The sequence below is a fragment of the Oryzias melastigma genome, linkage group LG7 (genome assembly GCF_002922805.2).
Source record: "Oryzias melastigma strain HK-1 linkage group LG7, ASM292280v2, whole genome shotgun sequence".
Classification (NCBI taxonomy): domain Eukaryota; kingdom Metazoa; phylum Chordata; class Actinopteri; order Beloniformes; family Adrianichthyidae; genus Oryzias; species Oryzias melastigma.
Window position 1 is genome coordinate 5,106,500 of NC_050518.1, and position 17,638 is coordinate 5,124,137.

The 17,638-nt window shown below is 36.5% G+C and overlaps 2 protein-coding genes and 1 long non-coding RNA gene across 11 annotated transcripts in view; 2 read left to right on the plus strand and 1 right to left on the minus strand.

Moving 5' to 3' along the window:
- The window catches only part of phactr3a (phosphatase and actin regulator 3a), a 49,151-nt gene extending 47,332 nt beyond the window's left edge, over positions 1–1,819 (plus strand). For both annotated transcript variants that reach the window (XM_024292884.2, XM_024292882.2), the window contains exons 8-12: positions 329–384; positions 475–536; positions 620–760; positions 886–962; positions 1,246–1,819. In XM_024292884.2, the coding sequence (XP_024148652.1) occupies positions 329–384; positions 475–536; positions 620–760; positions 886–962; positions 1,246–1,261 (352 nt within the window). In that variant the 3' untranslated portion in view covers positions 1,262–1,819. The remainder of the gene's footprint in view (positions 1–328; positions 385–474; positions 537–619; positions 761–885; positions 963–1,245) is intronic.
- Positions 1,820–1,895: 76 nt separating this feature from the next.
- sycp2 (synaptonemal complex protein 2) overlaps positions 1,896–17,638 on the minus strand; it is a 21,656-nt gene continuing 5,913 nt past the window's right edge. For 5 of the 8 annotated variants that reach the window (XM_024292875.2, XM_024292876.2, XM_024292874.2 and 2 more), the window contains 28 exons: positions 16,847–16,952; positions 15,429–15,520; positions 13,641–13,704; positions 13,518–13,563; positions 13,348–13,427; positions 12,847–13,223; positions 12,621–12,754; positions 12,507–12,543; positions 12,342–12,412; positions 12,219–12,264; positions 12,099–12,142; positions 11,974–12,022; positions 11,711–11,876; positions 11,545–11,609; positions 11,270–11,458; positions 10,280–10,459; positions 9,547–9,688; positions 8,722–9,020; positions 6,104–6,382; positions 5,974–6,025; positions 5,197–5,340; positions 4,562–4,752; positions 4,273–4,367; positions 4,001–4,100; positions 3,820–3,878; positions 2,581–2,659; positions 2,405–2,461; positions 1,896–2,286 (listed from right to left, as the gene is read on the minus strand). In XM_024292875.2, coding sequence (XP_024148643.1) covers positions 2,230–2,286; positions 2,405–2,461; positions 2,581–2,659; positions 3,820–3,878; positions 4,001–4,100; positions 4,273–4,367; positions 4,562–4,752; positions 5,197–5,340; positions 5,974–6,025; positions 6,104–6,382; positions 8,722–9,020; positions 9,547–9,688; positions 10,280–10,459; positions 11,270–11,458; positions 11,545–11,609; positions 11,711–11,876; positions 11,974–12,022; positions 12,099–12,142; positions 12,219–12,264; positions 12,342–12,412; positions 12,507–12,543; positions 12,621–12,754; positions 12,847–13,223; positions 13,348–13,427; positions 13,518–13,563; positions 13,641–13,704; positions 15,429–15,520; positions 16,847–16,952 — 3,300 coding nt within the window. In that variant the 3' untranslated portion in view covers positions 1,896–2,229. The remainder of the gene's footprint in view (positions 2,287–2,404; positions 2,462–2,580; positions 2,660–3,819; positions 3,879–4,000; positions 4,101–4,272; positions 4,368–4,561; positions 4,753–5,196; positions 5,341–5,973; positions 6,026–6,103; positions 6,383–8,721; positions 9,021–9,546; positions 9,689–10,279; positions 10,460–11,269; positions 11,459–11,544; positions 11,610–11,710; positions 11,877–11,973; positions 12,023–12,098; positions 12,143–12,218; positions 12,265–12,341; positions 12,413–12,506; positions 12,544–12,620; positions 12,755–12,846; positions 13,224–13,347; positions 13,428–13,517; positions 13,564–13,640; positions 13,705–15,428; positions 15,521–16,846; positions 16,953–17,638) is intronic. The other 3 variants (XM_024292881.2, XM_024292879.2, XM_024292878.2) reach the window with 3 other exon arrangements.
- Positions 15,447–17,392, plus strand: LOC118598938. Its single transcript, XR_004948164.1, has 2 exons — positions 15,447–15,553; positions 16,807–17,392. It is a non-coding gene; the product is annotated as an uncharacterized LOC118598938 (long non-coding RNA).

The window sequence follows — 17,638 nt, forward strand, 5'->3', positions numbered from 1 at the left end:
AGCGGATAGTAGAGAGCAAACCCGCGCCGCCGCCCTCACGTTTCCCACTCCTGCGCCCGAGATGCTGCTCGGTAACCGGGAAGAGTGACTCTCCGCGGGCGATTCTCGTTTAGGAGAATTATTTTTGCGCTTTAATCTGATTGTTCCAGATGTGGGGAGCGCCTCCGCACAAGCATCACAGCCGGGGTTTGGATGCGAGATGGAAACATAGGGGATTCCTCTCGAGAACGCGCATAGTGCAGAAACTACAGCCGGTTTAGAGGAGGACGCGGCGGGAGAAGTTTGGAAGGAAAATGGTTCAAAACGTAGTTCTGGTGTTTTTCCGTAGGAGACTGAGCCAGAGACCAAACGTGGAGGAGCTGGAGAGCCGGAATATACTCAAACGTGAGTTCTGATGACTACATTTGGACATCTTAGTATTTTACTTATTTATGTTCAAAAAAATTGACTTTTCTAATGTTTTTAAAATTTCAGAGAGAAATGATCAAACAGAACAAGAAGAGAGACGAGAAATCAAACAGAGGCTAAACAGAAAGGTAAAAACACTGACCCTGTAGGCTTTTAGCCTTAAGGATAAAGTACAATTAGTTTAACCGTGTAATTTCCTCTCCTTTTGCAGCTTAACCAGCGGCCGACTGTAGATGAGCTCAGAGACAGAAAGATTCTGATTCGATTCAGCGATTATGTGGAGGTGGCCAAAGCTCAGGACTACGACCGGAGAGCAGACAAGCCCTGGACTCGCCTGTCAGCCGCAGACAAGGTGTGTGTTTGTAAACCACCAAACCAGCCTTCATCAGTTCATCAAGACCTTTAAACATTTAGTCTGAAGATGTCGTCTTTCCTCCTGCTGTCACATTGATGATTTGAACTTTTTTTTTTTAACAGGCTGCAATCCGAAAAGAGCTGAACGAGTTCAAAAGCACCGAGATGGAAGTGCACGCCTCCAGCAAACACCTAACGAGGTTTGTATGCTCGTCTGCAGCAGCGTGTGCAGCACGCTCTGCCTATTCTGGGATGCGGTGGTCTATATTTAGCTCCCCCTGCTGATCCAGAAGGCTGTAGTAAGCTAAATATAGATGGGAGTGCTTCTAAACTGGGAGGGGGAGACAGTCCCCTGAAGATCTCCTACTATCAGGGACAGCTAGAGAAATGTCACAGCGTCCTCAGCTGATGGACCAGTAACCCAGAAGGAGAAGTGGACACTATTTGCCTGCTCAGCATCTCACGCTCGCTCTTTCTCTGCAGGTTTCACCGGCCATGAAAGCTGAGTTTCTTCTGTGAAGAAATGGGAAACAAATACATTTTTCTGAAGCTGCTAGACGCTCCTAAGTGGTGAGCGTTCGAGGCTCCTGGAGCCTTCTCGCCTTCGGCGTGTCTTCAACTTTCTTCCAGCACTCTCATATCAATATGAAGGAATGCCTGCGGGAGAACCGACGGCAGTGACGTCTGCAGCGGTGCGGCGGCAGCAGAGACTTATGCTCTTGACTCTCAGGACAAGAGTGGAGCAAAAAAGAAAAAAAAACAATCTCGTCATCCAGTCATTCTTGTGTTCTTTTTGTACTAATACATGGACTTGTTTGACGGTTTGAATCGTGGGGAAGAAGAAGGTGTGCATGTGACCAGCTTCACTTTTCTAAAACTGATGGGTAAATGTGTCACTGGGACTGAGGAGTCTGGGCTGGTGTTGGAGACGGATTTGATATTAACTGTATGTACAGTGTGTCCACTTGAACGGGGCCATCAATGTCTTCAATGAAAAGAAAAATACCTTTGTAAGCACTTCTTGTCTTCAAAATACAACATCTTTTGTAAGAATTGACTTTTGTTGTGTTTTTGAACATATTTATTTGCATTTTGAAAGCTAGTTTGCTAAGTCAATAAAAACATTACACACATTTAAGAATTCGAACATTTAGTTTACAATTCTCAGAAGTTCATCTAAATAAATTATTTAAGAATAAATATTAAAATGACTTTTAAGAACTTCTGACATAAAAGTAATGTTTCAGAAATGTCAAAGATTTTACAGAAGAAAACTCATTGAACTTTGACAACATCAACATATAGGGGAAAAGCACAACAGCTGAGGGTAAACACAGAACTTGGATCATTAGGTGCAGCATAAAACATGAACGTCAAGTGAGCACAGCTGAAATAAACAGGACGATGTGCATCACATGCTGAGAAAAACTCTGGCTGATGAATGCAGCAGCATTCAACCGGACTCCATCACTGGAAAAACAAGGCGTGGAGTCCTCTTTTAACACTCTGGATCTCCCCCTCTAGCTATAATAAAAAAAGAGGATTATTCAGACTTTTAAATCCACATCAAACAAATCACAGTCTAATCTCAGCAGCGAAGATATGAACAAACTCAGGAGCATCAGGAGGGAAAAGTATTCACCATCTCATTGAGGAGCCTGTCCTGAACAGACTTCATGTCTTTCTTTATCAGACACATCTGAAAGCAGAGCGAGGAGAAATAAAGAAGGAAATCCAACAGACAGACGTTTTCTATTGTAACTGAACTGAATAAACATAACCCTTAAAGACACAAAGGGATGCGTTGGAGGGACAGACCTCTGATGTGAATATTTCTGCCTCGTACTTGAGGCTGGGAGATGCGTTCATCTGGAGAGCTCTCTTCAGAGTTTCATTTCTGAAGGGAGAAGAGGAAGTCACTGTAAACTGAGGAGGAGCTACGGAACATTAAAGCAAATGACCCAACAAAAAATGTACACAAAACAGCAGAGGATGAGGAAAGCAGATGTCAAAAGGAGCGTTTGATTCCACTTTTCTAGTGTAAAAATGTGTGACTAAAACCTAATATAGTTTGTGGAAATGACTCAGTTCTGAGAATTTGTTGATTTTTTTTTTTTAAATACTTAAAGTCATCCTCTAACGTTTTTTTTTAGTTATTGTAAAATTGTTCCCAGTGGATTTAAATTAGGATTATGCAGTTTTTAGTAAAAATCTAAAAGCATTTGATGTTTTTTTTGATGAATTAATTGCAAAACTGGGTCCTCCATTGATCTGTGATTCACATTCACAGGTCAGTTGAGTGTTGCTACATGACGACAATAAAAACAAAGCTTCAAAATCTCCCATTAAAGTAAATACTTAACAAAATTTTTTGATGAGGATATATCTTTTTTTCAGAGATCAGAGATTTGATCACAGTACAAACTTAAAAAACAGCATGCTTGTTGTAGACGACCAAAACAAAGATATAACTGGAAAAAAATCTATCAATTGTTGGCACTGTGACCAGTAAAGCCAATAGATCATCCATTAAACATCACCACTCAGAATTTAGGAGGCAATAGTGTAATATATAGAACATAGTGCACTCCCAATTATAGAATATAGGCAACTCCTGTTCGTTTTTGTGGGGAAAACATGCTTTAAAGAATGCAGCAATTAAAAATAGTGGGCGGATCATTCCGTATATGCTAAGTATAGAGATGAGGAGGCATGTGACGCATATGGTTAAATTAGGGGGCTTATATTTTATTCTGGTGCTGGCTGGATAACAGTCAGTACATACTGGCACATCATCTGTAAGTCTATGTAAGCTGGATAAAACGCTATGAAAAAAGTAGAACTGACTTCATCATCATATTAAAAAACATTTGTATTTAGTTTATCACGTTTTTAGGGAGAAAACAGACACAGATTTCAAAATAAATCTTTGTTCGACATTTTGACTGGATTTTAGTTTTAGCTTGTGGAAAGTTACAAACTCAGATTAATCAGAGATCTTGTTAGTAAAAAATATTTCTCTCGTTGGTGCTTCCTGCCATTCAGATGTGAACTCACCTCCTTACTTCTTGCTTCTGGTATTTCTTAAAGGTCCCTGTTTGCTTTTTCCAAAATATCTACCAAAGAACAAGTCCAACAAACAAATAAACACAAGTTTTCAGCAAAACATAAGATAAACGTTTTCAGGTGAGTATTTCAAACATTTTGTATTTTGTGCATGTGAATGTGTTCGACTGACAGTCAGGTCTTTCTCCATGTTATTCAGCATGTTCTCGTTCTCCTCCATGCTGTGGATCTCTTCCAGGAGAACCTCCTTAACATGCTCGAGTCTTTGAGTTCTGTGCAAAGCAGAAGTTTAACCAGTCAATAAAAACACAAAAAACATCATTTTGAGGAGGAGAATACATTTGGAATTCATCAAACATAAAAGTATTCACTAAAGAAGATTCTAAAAGTATAATTCAAACATCATTTCTTACCATGATTTTTTTAGGGATCAAAGAAACTTGCCTGTGTTTGTTAAGCTGGACATTGATGGAAGAGATGTGTTTCTTAACAGACTTTGAAGACTCCTTGCCGTAAACTTCCAGCACTTTGCAGCGGTTCTTAAAACAATGAAAACACAGAAGTTTAGGGAGGAACAGGTTTGTTCAACAACTTGAAAAAAATTTCTAAAGCACACACAGCAACTGTGCAGAAAACATTTAAAGACTACTTTGAATGACTGTTTTTTATTATTTAAAATGATTAAAGAATTAAATGTGACCTGGTGAGTAGGATTAGATGTATAGATGCATACCTGCAGCTTGTTTTTCAGCTCAGAGCTCAGATGCTGGTACAAGCTACTCTGGTTTACAGAAATGTCTGGACAACCTAAGCTCTCATCCACATCTACGTCTCCATCGGTTGCATCAGATCCACAGTGAGTGAAGCTCAGGTGAGATGTAGAAACAGCCAGGCTCATCTTTTCTGAAGCAGACACTTCAGTGACTGGGTAAAACAAATGAAACATATTTGGAAATTATGTTTTTTTTTTTTAAATAAAAAATTCCGGAATTTGTTTTTAGGACAATGAATCTGACACCAGGAAACAATTACAGTGTTCTATGAGTTATGTGTTAACATCGTGCTGTCGGGAGAAATCCCAGCAAACACAAGTCCATGAAAAATCCAATCAAAACTGAACAAAAACAGAAGAAGTTTCACTAATGAGCAATTGAATTATTAAAAACATAAAGCCTATAATTCAAAAACTTCACATCAAACAAAAATCTATAATGATAATAATAAATTTACGTTTAATTGTCAAAAAGCAGTTTTTATAAGAATAATGCATATATTGTAGCTTTTCTTTCAAGTATTATTATCTTAACAGTCAGCAATTGCCTTTTAGACTGTAAAACATTTGAAGCCAAAGAACATGGAAGGAGTTACATGACTTGAAGAGTTTCCTTGGTTTGATTCGAGGAGAGCGCTGCGTTCTAAACTGGTTTTTCTTCTTTTTTTCTTTTCCATATCTATTCTTCTTTTCTTCATCAGAATTACTGGACATTGAGCTGCGACGCTTGCGACTGGGCCCTGAAAAAAATAGAGTAATTACAAAATTTCTACAATTGAAATAAAATGAATGCTTAAAGATGTAGTCTGTCAGTCTAAATTAACTGTTGCATAATTGTTAAAAAAACAAAACAAGGTGTTTACTAAAGGTTGTGCTTTTTTTCTTGTTTTTTGAAAACGACTTGGTCAATTATGCTATTATTCATTGTAAATCCTGTTTGTAGGGCATCTTCATTAAGAGCAGCATTTGTCTTCACTTCAAGCAACATTTTTTGCTAGATAACATTAGATAACATTAGGACACGTTGCATCCTTAAATAAGTTTAAAAACAAGACAGAAACATTAGATCATATCTAAAAAATGCAGTGAAGTATCTGAAATTCTCAAAGAAGAATAAGACAGAACTTCAACGAAGAGGGGAGGGTAAACATATTTCAGATTTTGTTAACAAAAAAACATATTTTCTATCATGGATAAAATAGATAAATGTATTATATCTATTTACACACAATCCAAACCTGCTTTCAGCTATGTACTGCAATTTGTTTGGGTGCAGAGAGGACTGAGGTGTGTATTTCAGTAGTAGAAAACATTATCTTCTGGCCCCGCCCCCACTCCAAAAAAAGAACACATATTTTACATTTGACTTTTACCTGAAATAAAAGGCTGTGAAGCATCCAGGTCCTGAGCTGCCAGTGGTGTTTGCTGTTATAATAGAAGAATAAAAGAGCGTTGAAGCCTGTTTTTTTGTTTATTTATTATTGACAAAATAAAAATCTTCACCTCTCTTTGGATGGAGACCGTCACTGGAACATTGGGGCTCTCCTTGAAGCTTCTACTGCTGATTTCCACTGACTTGGCAGACGACGGGCTTAGTGAATCCAGGGATTCTGTTGAGACTTTTCTGAAGTCAAGCTGACATCCCAAACCAGGGCTGTCTTCAGGGTAAGGCGACTGAGGGGTAGAAGTTACGGGAGGGATTTTTTGCTGAAGTAGAGTTGAGGTTAACAGGGGCTGAGTGGACGGATAAAATGTAGGCTGAGGTTTTAGAGGCAGATGTTCCTGGAGTGAACAAATAAATAATGAAATAAATGTTGAGAATTACAGTGTTTCCCAATTGCTAAAACACTAAGTGCAACTATCTAAACCAGCCCATCAAATGCTTTGACTATTTTCTCAAAAACATCACTCTCTGGTCTCAACTTAAAACACAATTTGCAATTAACAAACAATATGGAAAAATCAGTCTACTCTTTGCAAAATACATGACACATTCTCACTTATAAAAAACACAACTGATCAAAACTGAAGACACTTGTTCCAAATCAACTGCAGCAAATATGAGGGCAGTTCTGGAACAAGTTTTCAAAGATGGGAAAACAGAGCAAGACCCAGACCCGTACCAAGACCTGAACCCACACCAAGACCCAGACCTGCACCAAGACATGAACCCACACCAAGACCCAGACCCGTACCAAGACATGAACCCACACCAAGACCCAGACCCGTACCAAGACCTGAACCCACACCAAGACCCAGACCTGCACCAAGACCCGGACCCAGACGAAGAACAACATTTCTGATTAGACCTGGGCCTCGGGTATTGACCACGTGTTGGTTCATGAACTGACCTTGAGGGACTCGGGTTAAAAGGTCAACCCACAACTCTGCAGGTTTATTGTCGCATCCTTCATACGGACATTCAACAAGAAAATGTCAAAGATATCGTTTTTATTGTTGTCTGGGACAATGTCAATTTTCACGAGTCTGCTCATAAAACAATGGTTCAACATAATTTGTAACAGCTTTTCTTTCAAATGTTCTACTCCTTAATCCAACTGAAGAATTTCAGCATTGTCTGGCTAGGGCAGGCATGTCCAAAGTCTGGCTCGTGGGCCAAATGTGGCTGGGATTTGAATTTCCACTGACCTGCAGGTTCCTTGCATAAAATCAACATTATGTGGCCCCCAGCATTTTCTAAAATCTGCATGTAGGATTTCTTGATTGTGATCGGCTAAACTTTGTTTGAAGCTGTTGTAAAGCTGTAGCAATACTATCATGCAACACTCCTGTGACGTTTCTAGCTCATTTTTTAAAATATAAGCTATAAATAAAAAATAAGAGCTGACAGTGAGGGCCACCACTTCCACGACAAGTGGCATTTTTTTGTGAAATATGAAACAACTGTCTGCTTAAAATAATAAGAGACTGTTTTCAAAGAGTTTAATAACAAGACAAACTATCGAGACATACTATTTGCAACAAGATAACTGGGATTAAATAATGTAAAAAATAAAATACTGACAGTATTGTTAGTAACATGTATTTAGATATTATCATTTTCTATATGAATAAATGGCATGTCATGTCATTACAATGTTTATTTATTTATTTCCATTTAACATTATTAAAATACTTCAAAGAATGTCTGGCTGAGTGGTTGGTCCTCAAACATTTTCACCTCACCACAGCTGGCCCTCTTTGCAAAAAGTCTAGACACCCTTGGACTAGGAAGAACATTGCCTGGGATGTGGATGAAGTTCTCTGGTCTAACCCGGAGACAAGAGGGTGAAGTGCAATAATTGTGAACCTGGATTATGGGTGCAGTGTCAAGTGTTTCGTAGTGTTGTGTGTTCACTAGATTTGACATAGACTTCACTGTGACCTTAAAGCTTTTGACTCAAGTATTTTGCTCAGTTAGCTTTATTTTGAAAACCATGTAAATGTTTTGCTGTGTGCGTGTGCAAGTTTTGACAACAGTCTTCATTATGACCTCAGAGTGAGCTATTGACTCAAAAGTCAAGTATTTTGTACATTTAAAAAATGTGTTTGGTGAAATTGGTCAAGTGTTTCAGAGAATTTGTTTTAGCCATTGGGAAAAATTTTAATAGACATGCAGAATATGATAATATTTTAATTTAATCTTTATTTCTGAAAATATCTGTGATGAATCAGTGGCATTAATTGATGAGACTTTCAGTTCAATGCTTTTAAAGGCATATCTGATAAGCAGCAAAAGTTTTAACTGTTGTTTTACCTGGAGTAGTTTTAAAGAACTCTTGTTTTCTAAATAAAACGGACAATTGTCAGGGCTGTGTTACCTGTCTGAAGGTGACTTTAAACCTTTTAGAATGTAGCTAAGAGAAGGAATTGTTTCAGAAAAACCCACAACACTCGTCATTTGTTTTTGCAGAGTAACCAATGGGAACTACGTTGCCACCAAAGCATGGCGGAACATTTGTTTCCAAATTCACCACCAGTGCCTTGAATGGCTTCAAAACATGAAGAACTTTGTTGGAGGTTCTTAAAATCTTGAAATAAATGAGCTTCCTCTGAATTTAAATCCATAGATTCCATTCAAACTATTTGATGTCATTCTTTCACTTGAAACAGAATCATACCTCTGGTGTTTTGGGTCCATTGAGAGGTCGGGACACAGCGATTTCATGTTTCCGTGAACAGGGAGTGGACTCGGGCCTCCCCAAGTGACGTTTGGATAAATTGAAGTTCTTCTCTGAACTGTGCAAAGATGTCTTGCCTTCTCCTTCACTGCTGACTGTAGAGCAAGGTTTGCGTAGCAGCAGGATGGACGAGGGGGCGCCCTGGCAGGGAAGCATGGGGCTGACAGGGACTGGGGACCCCTGTGGGGTGAGGGTAGTGGAGCAGGCCAAATTCACGGTTGAGGCTGACCCCTCTGCAGCTGTGAATGTGCAACATAAGCACAGATGTTCAAACAGCTGGCTTCAGAAGTTGGTCAGAGAGTAATAGGTCCATGTGTTTCTCATATCCATTTACAGTTTAAAGTTTACAGCGCAGGAGAAGTTCTTTATGTAACATTTTTATGACATTTTGTAACATGTCTTTTATATAACATTTGGAATGCAAAAGTGGAGTATAAAAACGTCTGATAATAAATGAAATAAGTCATTAGCCTTCTCCTAAATAGTTTCAATAATTTATGAAGCCATCTGCTCATTAATGAAGAAGCTGGCCTCTGTCAACAGGAATTATTGGATACATAGATTGCAGCTCTTGACAAAGCAAACATTTGATAACGTCCGTTGTACCTGATTACTATTATGAATTCATTAAACATTAATGATGTCAAACTATTTATCTTGGAATTCCAAGAACAATAATGAGCAAACACAAACATTGACACTAAGTTATGACAAAAAAAGACAAATGAGTTTGGAAATGCTGGAAAATAATTTTTGCACTCTTACATCTCATCTTCTCAACAGAGGAAGGGGAGGAGTTCTTGGAGGGACCCGAGGAGTCTTTGACAGGCTTTCTCCGTTTCTGAGCAGGATTGGCAGTTTTCTTTTTCGCTCCAGGAGAAATCTGAAGGTCATCATCGGAACTGAGCTGTAAAAAAGGAGAATAAATGACACTGTGATATAAGACAACTTAAATAAGAGCAAAAAACTAACAGTTTGCACTTTTTCAAAGTTTGAAAATACATTCAAGATGAAAATAGGCATGCAGGATTTTTTTTGTCAAGTAAAATTTAGAGAACTTTAATTTTTATAGCTAAAAATAAAAATACAAGTGTTTGCAATACAGTATTATTGGCCCAACATACATTCAATTGTTGACTTCGACTATCATTTGCCACTTTAGAGGTCGTCTATAGTAGTCATCATTTTCTCCATCCTACAAAAAAAAACTCTTGATGGAAGGGGTTAGGAACCAGTATGTTTTTTTTAAATGTAAAAATTTGCAGAGAAGTGTTTTCTCTGTCGTTTAAAAATTATGGACATCTTTATGGAGTTTTAGTAAATATCAGACATAGTTTTCTCCATATTCCCCTCGACTATATAAATATTGCTCTACCTAGAAGTTATTAATAACGTTCTTAGTGGTACCATAAATAATATGAACTGAAATTATAATGTGGTTGCAAAAAGTATAATTTAAAAGATGTTTGTTTTTTTCCACTAGAAAGTGTAACAACACCTTTAGAGCAGGTTGTTTTTCAACATCCGACTGCCTGCTGCTGCTGCTCCTGCTGCTGCTGTTCCTCTCCCTCTTGTCTGAATGTTCAGGTTGGTCTGTAAAGATGTTTGTTTTCTTCTTTAGATGAGGCACCTCTGAAGTGGACTCTTTGTTTTTCTTCTTTCTCGCCACAGAACATTTCTGTAGATGAACAAACCAAAGTTACAATAATGCAACATTCTAATATGCAGCAACAATCACGTTCAAAACAACTAAAGCTAATATAAATAGCAAAGTTCCATGCAAAACAAAACAGATAAAGGTACGATTTTCTGCTTTTTTCAACCAACAAAAATTATATCTGACTGAAAATTTCTTAGTCTTAAAAAATATATTTTATCAACTGAATTTTCCTTTAAAACAACACACCCCTTTTTTTTAAACTCCCATTTTTACTTTTTATGGTCGGTTAACATTCCATTTTACTGAGCAAGATTAAGTTACTTCTTCAAAATTAGACATTTGATGATTTAAAATGAATGATAAAATGCAGTTGTTGTTTGCTGTATGAACAAACAAAACAGAATGTTAAAATGTTAACCAGAAACTTGAAACTAAGGTTTTTCTATTTCTTTTTTTGATGCCATCCATTGTTTCATGGTTTTTTAATGCAACTGATCTGTAAAATGTTGCTATTTTAAACAAAAGTTGTTTTTTCTGTTAAAGTATTTTACATTTTTTGCTACTTATCAGATGTTTATAATGTTTTCATTGCTCAAACCTAATTTTAAGAACAAATTGTCATCATCAGTGTGTTAAAGTTGCAGCATAAATATATTTAAGTACTTTTCCACTTAGATGTTTAAAATTCCATATCTGCATAAAGGACATGGATGGATCTAAAATAGGTAATGATGTGAGCAAATCAACATTTTTTAAGGTTAATTACAAAGACATGATTTGAACAATAAACATGGTGTGACAGACTCATGCAGGAGAAATTGATCTTGCCTTTGGAGCGGGAACGTTCTCGGGTTCAGACAGGCTGTCATCACTATGAAGCTCTCTGTAACTCCTTGTTAAGGCTGCACCTCTTCTGGGTCTTTTCCCAGGTGCTTCTGGTATGCTGGAGGCTGCAGTTGACCTCACCATCTTTGCTTCCTTTGGTTGATCCACTGGTTTCTTCAAACCAGGATTCTTCTGATACAACAGTGACACATAGTGGCCAGAAGGATTAGTGTGTTACTGAGTATAAGGAACATTCCTAACATGTATTAGTACTTTACCGTTTTGGGTTTGTTATTCCCTTTTAGAGGATTCAAAGTGGGTGGGAGCAAATCTGGAGATTTTTCTGCAAAAAAAGCACACCTAATGTAAGGATTTGCTTTTAATACCATTCAGTCTATGTGGAAAAATGTGAGTGTGGGTGCAAATGTGGCTTTAAAACCCTACGCCCAGGATGAGGAGAGTTGGCTCTGGGTTTTCTGACAGCCTGTCTTTGATACTGATTCACTTTTTTCTTGGGCTTCATGGAGGATTCTATCAGCCAGCTGACCTCTGTCCTGGTGGTTTCCACTTCTGTGTCACTAAACACATGCTTTTTACTTTTGGGTTTACTCTGTAAAAAAGAAGATTTCAGGGATTTATTGTTTTTCAAGTTGGACAGATAAATGTAATTATATGGTTGTATGGTAAAATGTAGAATTGCAGAATACTTTGGTCTCAGGTTTCCTTGCTTTCTTGGTTGTGCTGACAGCAGAGGATCTGTTAAATAACATACAAAATATAAAACTAAGGAAATGTTATATTATCATGCACACTTCTTAGACGCCTGCTTTACCTGCTAGAAATAGCAGAGATTTCTGCGTGGGTTTTGTTCTTCCTCTAAAGTACAATAAAAGAGACTTTAATCACTTGAGTTTTTTAACGACACTATTTACTAAACGTGACAAGTATTTACCCCAACACTGAGAGGAGAGTCAAGGTTGAATTCAAAGACATCTTTACTGCAGGAAATAATGTGCATACAAATATTTATTAAACTATCCATACAGCTGTAAACATTTTCACTGACATATACTACCTTGGCCTGACTGAGTTTGTTGTGTTTTTTTGGTTGGGTGCTGTAAAGCTCAGAGCTCCAGGTATTTTCCCCTATTTTAAATAAATACATTTTTAGTACAAACAATTACTGCAAAGCTGAATAGTTAAAAGTAACACATCAATAACACGAGTGATGATTACTCACTTTATATTTTGATAACCAGCTCATGTTGAAATTTGGTCTATCACAAAAAAAGACAGTTACATCACATTTTATGTTTAAAAATTAATGTTTTACTAAAATAAAAAAAGTGAATACCTGTTGATAGAAGGGGGGATGCATTTCTGGGTGGGACTGACTGCAGGGGGGGCTGGATTTCCTGTGCTTTGGGTGTTTTTATCGTAGTGGCTAGAAATGAACTTCACCATATTGCCAGCCACCTCTGCATTTCTCTGGGCAAACAGAAAAAAGATCTAACGTTGAAACATAATTCAGGACAGTGTATTAGGTCAAGAAACTACAGAAAAGCAAACAGACATCTTACTTTCTCGTTGCTTGAAAGAGTCATCTTAGTTTTCTCCTTATCTTTCATTCTCTTACGTGTTGTTCTGGCTGTGGAGCTCTTGACTTCTGCTGAGACAGTCTCCAGATTGCCTTTACATTCTTCTTTAGTGTTGTTCTTTTTTTCAGGAAAATCACCCAGATTTCCGCAGCTTCTGTCTTTTGAGCGCCCTCTGGTATTGGGTGTTTTTCTCAGTAGCATAACTGGCTGCTGAAGTGGAGGATCTGTGTTTCTTTCACGTTGGACCTGCTGCAGGCGCAGGGTGAGCTCACTATGAAATTGTTTTTGGATGGCTAAGTTTGGGTGGGAAACTGAATTTTTTTGTCTTGAGGATGAAGTCTGTTGTGGTCCCACCAAACCTGAATGATATATAAAGATATAAAAAAATAAATATAGTATAGACTATTTTTTTCCATGAGTTTACTAACCTAAATTGGCAGAATTTTTTTAATTGACACAAAAACTTGTAACAGTTTTGATTACCTTGTTGAGGCAAAGTGCAAACCTTCTGCGTTGGCATTGTTAGTATTTCAGAAATGGACAATTTGCTCAAATTAGATGATCTGTATTTAAAATAAAGAAATACATTTTACCATTCAATTATTTGAACATACAACAGTAACAATGTTAAGCATTTTTTTAACAGGACTTGCGTTTTTAAGCCAGCTCTGTGTTGGGTGTCAGGTACAATTTCATGCTCTGTAAGTATAAAGAGAATACAGGTTTAATTTAATTGGGGCGAGCTTTATATCAGGCTCAAACAGACAATAATGTACCTTGAGACGGCTCTCCCTTCTGATCAGCTACAAACATTTCTGTTGCTTCTGCCTCTGGAGTCTTCTGCAGAACACACGCAGTTAAGTCAACTCTAACTGTAGTATGAATTTATTTTCATTTGAAAAGAAAAAAAATAGTATATATATAAAACCAAAAAGTCAAATGAAAGACTTGAAGATAAAATTTACAAACTGATAAAGCACCAAATTTTAGGTAAGAAACAAAGAATATTGGACTGATGAAGTAATTTGTCCAGCAATAATCTTATTATTGGGAGTTGAAAATGGTAGAAAGATGGCATTTGGTTGATTATTTGACTTGCATTCTAGATCAGAGGTCATCAATATTTTTAGACCATGGACTAGATTATTGATGTACAATATTTTTGCAGACCGGTTCAAAAGGGGCTGAAGTTGTCGTTTAAAATGTTTAAGCCTCTGGTTTGTGAAAATCTATTTTAAATTAAAATCCTACAATAAGAAACTTAAGTTTTAAAAAGGCCTGAAAATATCAATACATAATTTTTTTTAGATGATAAAGATTTAGCAAAACAAAGTCAATAAAGGTCACCTTACAGTTTTTTTATTTTATTTTTCTATGGAATGCCATTATAACACTGAGAACTCAATCCAGGCTGATGATCTTTGAGGGCAAAAGATTTATCATATTTTGTGTTACATAAATCCTGACTTATTGTGCATTTCTTTTTAACATAGAGGAACATTTTCTGTGCTAGTTTCTTAACAGATTCCAGCCTAATTCAGCCTTTCTGTAGGAACATTCTTAAATGTCCTTTTTACAAATCCACAAATCCAAAAAAAAGGTCCAGAAATCAGTTGCTTTGTTTTTTTGAAAATTAATTTGCTGTTAAAATGTTTGCTGCTGGTTTAAACTTAGACTTTGTGATTAAGATTTTCCCTTTATTGTCAAACTGGATGCTAACAACCGGATGCTAATGTCAACCACGTCTGACTTTTCAGGTGTAATGGTAAAAAAGCAAAATAATATGACTGAACCATTGTAAAACTGGTATTTTCTAAATAAAACAATAATTAATCGACTGTGTCTACATTTTTATTATCAGTGTATGTGAAACATCTGAGAGTCAGTCACCGCATATTAGGCAGAGCGACTCGGCACGTGGGAACAACTGGCTCCATAAATGCACATTTTGAAGAAGACTCCTGGTTTTGTCAGTAAACAGCAGCTTTCTTTGTAGTCAAATGATCTTCTTCGGGTTCCTCACTGGCTTTTTTCTTCTCAAAGAAACTTTACAAATAAATGCTTTTGTTTTTTATTAGTTTTTTAGCTTTGGGTTTTAATGTAGCGGTCCAAGCAGCTGCTTTAGGTCACATGACCAAGGCGAATGACTTGACATGCGTCAAGAGTGAGTCATGGTAAACAGGATCTGGGGGTTTTCCAAAATAAAATTTCCTTCAGAATCAGAAAATTAAACAAAACATAAATAATCTAAGTTAGCACATGCATTTTTATTTTGTTCTTTCTACTGGTCTGCAGCTCAAGGGTTGTAGACTTCTGTTCTAGATGGTATTTCACATTTAGTTGTCATCAGTTTATTAAGTATAAGATAAAAGTGTACAAAACAATTTGCATTAATAATAATTAGCTAATAATTGATACAGAGTCTAATGGCATGGGATAATCAAAGAATATGAGTTTAGGTTATTCAAAGATGTTTTATATTTATTTATTTGGCCCTTAGAAATGGAACATTTCAGGACCTCCTGTTCATCTAGTGTGCAGTATGTACATGTTCTTAGGCATACCTTTTGTTTAATGCCACCAGCATTTGTACTGATTCTCACAGTTGTATCACACACAGATGCTGTTTGCACAGAGGATCTCCCTTTGTCCTTGTCTACAGTACACAAAAAGGAGAAAAAAATAGCAGGTTTGTGATAAATAGAGAAGAAGCTTAGCACATTTAACATACCAAAACAAATTGTTTTATACAAATATACCATGATATTTTGTTGTATGCAAATAGAGAGAAAGTCACAATTGAATTAGACACAAGAAAAATAAAGTTTATGGGTCAATCTCATTGATGGTTTTGATTCCTAATCTGAGTATTTGTTTACTAATCTTTGCATTTTCACACTTTTCAATGAAAAATCCTCCAGCTCCTTATGCTTTCTTTTTAAAGGCTCCTATTAAAAATCATCACATGTTCCAGTCTGTCATTAGCCTGTGCTAAACAGTTCATGGACGTAAATTAAAGTAAATAACAGGGAGTGGTATTGTTAGTTACGTACATTCGTGTATCTCGCTTGGATACAGTTAAACAGAAAAGAAATCCATCACAAGGACAACTATTTTTTTAACTTGTTCTGTCCAACAGCTGAGCAAACAGATATGGGCTGAGAGCCTCTAGTGTTGTGCAGATTTTACTGTCACAACAGAGGTTTATTGAGTATAAACCCCTGTTGAATTTCATGCTAAACTTTATTTATACTGATCATGTTTTTTTTTTTTTTTTTTGTTGGACCGGACGGAAAGGAAGAAGGAGAGAGGTGGGGGGAGGGGGGTTAGAGAAAAAGAGAAATAAGAAGATGGCAAGGACAACTATTAAACATGATTAATATGGCACAGTTACTCGCCGTGCGGCAAATGACTCGCAAAATTTTACTCATTAATTAGGAAATTTGCATACATTTGGTCCCTGATAAGTATTGATCTGAAGTAATTCAAATACTATTCTGCATCTTGATTGGCTTTAGATCTTGTCAAAAAACCTTTTCTGTATCTTCTGTAAAGAGTGCAACTTGCAGAAATCTTTGATTGTAATCAGATTTTTGTTTATATTCTATAAAACTGAACTTGTTTTTCAACATAAGCTTGAAGTTGGAGAGTTTAAACAAGAGAGAAAATTGTGAAAATGTCCATGTCTGTCTGAGAAAAGTGTAGAAAGAGTATAGTGAGGGGTTTTACGGCCTTGAAACATCTATAATCCTACTTGGCGGATTTCACTTTAATTTCCATTTATGGTACGTATCCCCGCGTTAAAAGTTGGGAACACTGTAGTATGATTTTTAGCTAAAATAAAACAAAGTATTTTGAAAAAAAATAAAAATGAAATCAATAGTCCTTTTTGTGCTTTTCATCTGCAGCAGTTAATCGTTTTTCTGATCTTTGCAATTACAGTGAAGCTGGTGTGGACCCGATGCTTTCCAACATTGCCTACCTGATGATTTGAATGCAGCAAAATAGTCTGGATTCACTTTTCCACTTGCACTGGTCCTTACAAAGCCTGTGGACTCCGACACCTTCATCCTGGAAGGAGTCACCATCTGAGAAAACAAAAAACACGCCAAAATGCCTTTAGTGGCATTTTTAATTCTACATTTAAATTAGATTGTTTTTAAAAACCCCAGCAAAGGCTCCAAGTAAAATAAACAAATTTGATTACTATCATTTGTCAATTCTATTCTAATTGCATAAGCACTGAAATAAAATTTCACTTTTCCACAGTATTGAATGAGGTATTTTCATGTACAAATTAACTTTAATTTGTCAATCCTAAACCATCCACCTATAACTTATTTACATAGACAGAAAAAACAGGTCATAAAAAGAGTTTAAGAGGTAAAATGATCTACTTAACTGTACAAATACTAAATCTGTAGACGTATCTGTTAATTCTTGCGTACCATATGTATCATTCATCTTGAACATAAAAAAACTGAAATGACATTAGTGTCTCTTAAGTCTATCAAATAAAAATAAAAAAATATATATAACATATATATATATATTTATATATATATATATATATATATAACTGTACAGTGATTTGGAATTGGTTAATTTCAAGTAATCTAAAGAAAAAAATGAAGACAAAAGAAATATACATGACTATTTATAGATATTTCAAACTTTGTTGGGATAATTACTAGGGCTGGGAATCACTGGGTACCTCACGATACGATACGATACGCGATACATGGCTCACGATATCGATAATATCGCGATACTG